The sequence below is a fragment of the Anastrepha obliqua genome, chromosome 1 (assembly GCF_027943255.1).
Source record: "Anastrepha obliqua isolate idAnaObli1 chromosome 1, idAnaObli1_1.0, whole genome shotgun sequence".
Classification (NCBI taxonomy): Eukaryota; Metazoa; Arthropoda; class Insecta; order Diptera; family Tephritidae; genus Anastrepha; species Anastrepha obliqua.
Window position 1 is genome coordinate 95,945,376 of NC_072892.1, and position 7,013 is coordinate 95,952,388.

A 7,013-nucleotide genomic window follows, 5' to 3' on the forward strand; every position below is an offset into this window, starting at 1 on the left:
ATATGTATAAAAAATTCAAACCAACCCTATAGGGCGAAAAGCGCTTCGGAAGCGCTTCAGAAGCGTTTCGTAGATGCGTTAAAGCGCATCGCTCTTGTTTCACATACCGCATCTTTTCCCATTGGCATGTCATTGGAAATTGGCGCATCACTTTCATTTGAATGTTGCGCAGATAATACGCTTCCCGAGATTCGTGAAAGAGGCGCTTGTAAATGCCAACTAATAATGCAGGAGTGATGTGCATCAACTACGCGACTAATACTGCGCTATAGAGACGCATCTAAGAATGCGAAGGATATGTGCATCGAATATGCATCTAACTATGCTGGAGTGAAGCACACCAAATGCGCGGCTAATACCGCGGTGTAGAGGCACATCATTTTGTTATCCAATAATGCGAGTGAGATGGGCATCGTTTCCTACGTTTCTATGTACTTACATTGAACTAAAACAAAAATTTGGGTTGTTATTGTTTTATTATTTTTTTTTTATAAAGATACAAAATACTTTTAACGAAGAATTTACTTCTGTATTTTGTTACACAAATTAAATGAATGAGATTTATATTAAAATAAGGATGTTTTCATTACGCTACGTTAATGTTCATATATGTACATACATATATGTTTCAAAATAAATTTTTTTTACATAAGGACACTGGAATTCATTTTAAAATAAGGAAGTTTTCATTACGTTACATTAACGTTCATAAATGGTTAACTTAAAAATGGTAAAAAAATGTGATGAAGGTTGAGTCTTACATACAAAATAAATTATGGTAGATTAAGATATGCTTCGAAAATAATTAAGACTGGTTGGATTTGTTTTTATACATTTTGTTTTTCGCGGATCGGATCCCCTTCCGCATTTCACTGTCAAATTTGGAGAAATCCATATCGGGACCTTGAACTGCACCTGTTATATGAAAATAAGGTAAATGTATAATAATACTTCGACATTGAGTATATAATTTATCAAATATCGTACGAAAAACTATTTCGTTGAAAAATTGAAGAGATTTGATTGCAAATCTTTGGTGACGACCATCCCAATTAATGAAAGGCATAGTAGATTCAGCAAATAAGAAAGGAACAATTTTTCTTATCGGAGTAACACCTACGGTATTGCGTACGTATGCCACCTGAAATTATAATAAATACCTAACTAGTTAATAGTTCTAATATGACAAGGTAAATATTAAGCAATACCAATTCGTCCCGAGGATACTGCGATAAAATGTTGTCTGCAGACTTAATCTCTTCAATCGTTTTGAACGGCAAAATGGTTAAATTTGATGTTTTTGGTAAGACCTTCTGAACAAGTTTTTCGAGAATCACACCTTGGGTTGCCGTACTATTTTTTATTGTTGATACATCTGTTTTTAATTGTGAGATATCTACTCTTAGCTCTTGCAGGAACTTAGTTAGCTCCTCGTTCTCAAGTTCTGCCAAAAGAAGTATACAATTTTAATAAAAATTAGGTATTAAAATAAAAAGGACCGTAATGATATTTACCAAGTTTTGCACATTTTGCTTTTAGCTGGTTATTCACCTTATCTGAATCGCAGAACATTTCCTTTTGCGATGCCTTCGTTACAAAACTCTTCTTCATTCCCTTCATTCTTCAAGTGGTCACCCTTTTTTAGAAATAATGTAAAATTGGTACAATGACTGCCCTATCCCCTATTGGCAAAAAAATACATTTGCTAATTAAGTTTGTGATTGCAAATATTTCTTCATTATCACTGAGATTGCTTACATATGCAATCCCTAACGACGACATTGAATGTACAGGTTCAGTGAAAAAACTACTTTTATTAAGAAAAACCCTTCCTACAATATATTCCCGACCTGCCTTATCTTTGAAAAAACCACAAATTTTTATAGGCACAAATGGTTTGAAGTAGCAATAACAATCAGGTGCATCGATACTCAAAAAGAATTCGTTGAAGTTGTAACTTGTATATAAAGGGGAATTTGAGTACGCAAACCTATGAGAAACTATTTTCTTCCCCATGCCGATTCTATTTTTAATTGATACTTCGTTTCGTTCATTAATTCTGTTACAAATTTGTTGTAATATAAAGTTGGGCTTTCGGCAATCTTTTTTCAGCACTTGTAGATAGTTTTCATACTTGTAGGCTGAAAATGAATTAACATTTCCAAACAGTTGAACACAACTTGCAATATGAAGCAGATTATGCACATTATAGCTTACTTTGTTTTCGCAATAAATATATTGAAAATTATGAACAAATACCTCCAACATACTTTGCACACAATCTAAATTAGCTCGACATTTAGTAGATGAAATAAGTCTATAAGAAGAATGAAGTAGAAGGAAATGTGTGTACAAGGTATCACATTTAAAAAGAACAGGACCTACATATAGAACTACTAGCCTGAACTCTGTAGCCTTCCAGCGGCATAGCTCATTGAAGGAACGTGGTTTCCTTTGGAACTCCTTTGGAATGCAGTTTCTTAAAGATAAGAAAAAATTATCCATATCTTGTTTTCTTTCTCTTGAAATCTTCTGAATCTTTCCACTACATAGTTTATCATTCCATATCAAAAGTAGCATTTTTCTAACAACCCCCAAGTCAATAAGATGCATCACGTCCAAAGGGAACTGACTGATCATTCTAACATTTAACTTTTCTAAAATATGTTCATTGTGTATAAACATTTTTAAATGGAATTGTGGGTCCCTTCTTGCCCTGAAGTCGTCGTCCGTTCTTAAGCTCTCAACTGTTACGCTATATGTCAAGCGCTTCTTTTTTTGTAAAGTTTGTTGTGTGCAATTGGAACATTCACTTTTTTGCATAGCCTGTTGAGTGCACTTGGAACATCCACTGGCAGAAGTATGACCTACTGTTCCGCTAACGAAAGCGCGAGCGGGAGCATCGCATATAATTGCTCGTAGCTTAATAAACACTGTGGAGCATCCCAGCTCAATACCTCTTTCCTGTAATACCAAAAATTCCTGAACAAAATCAAATAGGAAATCGTTAATATCTTCAGGTTTTTTTTTCCCAATGTAACACCCAATTAAAAATGGAGACATATTGGTGTGGTTCGCTACTGATCCGAGAATTGGCCATAAGGAATTCGAAGAACTTTTATATAGAGGAAGCCCATCTATACCAATATCTAATTCTAAAATATTTTGACCCAGAGGAACTTCTAACTGTAAACATTTTTTAATGCCCTGCTCTAACCCATAATGAAAATATTCTCCAGGTTTTACTTGACGCGTACAAATCGCTTGTTTCTCGAAAAGACCACTTGTCGAAATGGGGACATTAAGACCAGATTTTTTACACAAAACAAGCATATCATTAACAGCAGCTCGCCTTATTTTATGCTTCACCATCCATTCTTTAAATCCCGAAATAATATCGAATGACGGTTGCATTAAAGGCATAAGAATCCTCTCGTATTCTGGATTTTCCGGAACAGAAATTCCATTGACTTCGACATTTTTCGTATCGTTGCTTAAATTAGAGCGATTTGATGAATCTTTCGGGGCTTCCTCGTCTACAGTTTTCAAACCATTCAATTCTTTGGCTACAAGCCGCTTAAAATGTCTTTTGCTATAGCCCAAAAGCGCATAACTCATTTTACCTGTCTGATGCACTTACTTTCCTGCAAAATAACACTTTAATTAAAAGTGGTAAAGTCTGGTTTTGAAATGAGATGTATACCTATGCTGTACTAAACCGGAATGCACTCTGCTCACCTAGGAATATGCCAAAAATGCAGCACACTGTTTGGCTCCTAATGCCAGGAGTTTTTGCCAAGTGAATATTTACCTACCAGATGTTAAATAGGTATAGCAAATGGGATATATTTATATCTAATTTATACTTCAACAGAAATATACTGTACTCACCTTGAAAACGCCAAGCCAACAAGAATTGGAAAAAATCTGGAAAGTTCCCACTTCTAATCCAAACCAATCTGAATTTGAGAATTTAACACTTTGTACATTTATTAATAAACCACACGTATTTGGTTACAATATTTCAATTTATTGACCTATTTTTATTAATTTATTTATTCTGTAAGTCGCAAGAAACACGCACGTGCAGAAAACTGAACTTCTCAACTCAAAAAATGAAAACAAAATGCCAGAAACATATGTTTGTTTCAGTATGCTCCAAATAAGCGCTTGCTGATTTTCTGCGCATTAGGTAGTGTATACGAAGCACTTTGCGGTAATCGTTTGGTTCAAAAAAGCCGACGATAAACGACACAACCAAGTGTCTATTTTTCATCGTGTTTGGAAGTGAAAAGGTAGCGCTTCAAAAGTGAAGTTTAGAGAAGCGCTTGAATAAATTCTGCTGGGAAGCGTCCTACGAATGTTTGTGTGTATGTTAGTACGTCTGTGTAATATACGCGCTACGACGCTCATAATAGCAACCGCGTGTGCTGTATTGCGTCCGTATTTTTATATTCGTAAATATTTTCATTTTTAAATGTTTACCGCAATTATGCCGAAAAATAATGCAGAAAAGTGTCGTGAATATCGACAGAAAAAAACAACAATTGACACGGTATCTCAAAGATATGTTGACAACATCGAAACCAAAGCATTTGTATCATATTTTAGCTATCATAAGCCACTCATATCATTTGTTGAAATTGAAAACATTGAGGATGAATAAAATATGAACTTTATAGCAATATTATAATGAACCTATAATTATCCCGCTCCTAATGCTGCCTTCGTCTCATTCTCTCTCAGTTTGTTTTACGGAAGGTTTCACTTCTATCGCGTCTAACCGTTAGACTGGTATTTTTTTTTTTCTTTACAGTACTTTAAAAAACATAATTTATCCTAAAATAAATTTGTATACAGAATTTTTATACACAAAATATTAATTACATTCATTTGTTTTTAGAGAATTAATAATATACAGAATTGAGACGCAAAAGAATTTAGGCATTTTAGACTTAATTTCATATTTTTCCTAGAATTTTTAACTAAAATACTATTGTAAAGCAGAATTAAGGACCGCTTTCGGCTCAAAGATCGGTTCCACGTCATCGGAACGACCCTGATTTTTATCCGGCCCAGGAATGTCACTTCTGCACATGTCACATGTATAGGAGTATAGGTACATGTAAATATGAGGATATTTATCTGCTATAAAAACAACAACCACTCCCGGCTGGTATTTAGCTGCGGAAATAATACTTTGATCAAAAAGTTCCCGGAACAACCGCCAGGTGACGCTCTAATTCAACTGATTAGAGTTTTTTTTATTATGTTGTATATATCTGATTAACATTCTTACATAAATTTTATCGCCATTGCTTGACATTTGTAAAAGTTACAGCGCCTTGAATAAAACTACTTCTGCACATGTTTTCGATTTTTTTTTTCAGTTTTAAATATAGATTTGAAATTGCAATAACGAGTTTGTATTAAATTTTCCATTCAAGAAGGATTCAATGGTGTGAAAATTTTAGAGATGTTGGAAAACTGTAGTTATACTTTAACGAGTATAACGAACGCATTGGCAATCGACATCGAAAACTGAAGAAAACATCAATAAAGTGAAAGGAAAGTTGTTCAATAACTGCAAATTAATCATCTGAGAGCTGGCAGAGGACTTGAACATTGCTTATGGATCTGTTCAGGATATTGCAGTTGATGATTTGGGTTTACGTCGTGTTGCTGTAAAGTTGTTCCTAAAGGACCTGAATTCCATGCAAAAAGGGACCGAGCTGCCACGATTTCCAATGATTTGGGGCTGATTCCGCCACAACATTCATCACACGCATCATGCTGGAAACGAGACGTGGGCTTATGAGTACGACACGCAATCAAAATATCAGGCGAGTGAGTGGAGGGCTCCGAATGAATCCAGACCAAAAAAACTACGTCATTTTCGTCCAAAAAAGAAAGTGATGTTCAGGATTTCGATGGATTACGACGATATTGTACACCAACAGAAGTCAGTCAGTTAATGATCACTATTATTTGGGCGTCGTGAGACGTTCACGTGAAGCAATTTTGTACCACGAGAACGCTCCGTCGCACAGTGCCATGCATTTTTTTAAGAACGAAATGAGTAGTATCCAATACCTATCGGATTCACCATTTTATTCGATTTTTTTTGTTTGATCGAGTCACAAAACTACTATGGGGAACGCGTTTTAACAGCAGAAAGACAGTAATGGAAAAATCGAAAACTGTTCTGGTGGCTATACCGAAAATAGAGGTCCACAAATGTTTCCAGAGCCGGATCAAACGCTGGCATAAGTGCGTTGCAGTTGATGGGGAGTACATTGAGGCCGATGATATCCCTTTTGAGGAATAAGCTTGAATTTTGAATTTTCTGAATATATTCCGGGATATTTTTGGTGAAGGTGTTATATAAATTACTATTGAAAATTCATATTTTTCCTTTGCCGCTCATTTAACACAACTAAACTTGATGTAGTTTTAAGATATATTTTTAATTAAATGCACAAAAATTACAAAATTCATATGATTATCTGTTAATAAGAGTATAACTTGCCTCAAATAGGTTTACTTAACTCAAAATCTTATAACGAGTTAAGTACCTACTTAGCCATGTGTGTAGATATGTAGATGTATCTTCGCCAGAAGCACGCATTAATCGTCTCGACATTAACATGTAACCAGCACATGCTTGCACAATCATAGCAACAACTTGAGTCTTCCAGGAAACACAGCAACAACTTAACTTCGAAGGTAAGAAACAGTTTGTGTAAAAAGTCGGTAGTCCAACAATGAATTTGTGATGATAAAATACAGTCGAGTGTTCAAACTTCACTCTTTACTTCTTCAAACATAGACCAGCTGGTGTACCTTAGCAGCAAATTGTTTCTTATTCCGCAGTGTTTACAATCATAAGCATTAATGTGGTCATGTTGCAATTATGATAATGTTCAGGTGCTGACAATTTTGTAATACAATTTTGGTCAAATAAATCCTCTCAAAAGAGTAACAGAAACTGTGACTTTACAATTACGAGTATG

General features: G+C 34.9%; 1 protein-coding gene across 2 annotated transcripts; it reads right to left on the bottom strand.

Annotated features, from left to right (window-relative positions):
• Nucleotides 1-581: 581 nt before the first annotated feature.
• Nucleotides 582-4,068, bottom strand: LOC129252220 (uncharacterized). Of its 2 annotated transcripts, XR_008583326.1 has the most exons (3): nucleotides 3,285-4,068; nucleotides 988-1,141; nucleotides 582-915 (listed from the first exon to the last, which is right to left on the bottom strand). XR_008583326.1 is itself a non-coding variant. In XM_054890911.1 (2 exons), the coding sequence occupies exons 1-2, from the start codon at nucleotides 3,616-3,618 to the stop codon at nucleotides 1,074-1,076; spliced, it is 402 nt and encodes a 133-aa protein (XP_054746886.1). In that variant the 5' UTR covers nucleotides 3,619-4,068; the 3' UTR covers nucleotides 582-1,073. The 2 variants fall into 2 exon arrangements, 1 of the variants encoding a protein (XP_054746886.1); XM_054890911.1 differs by having other exon boundaries at nucleotides 582-1,141.
• Nucleotides 4,069-7,013: the final 2,945 nt, after the last annotated feature.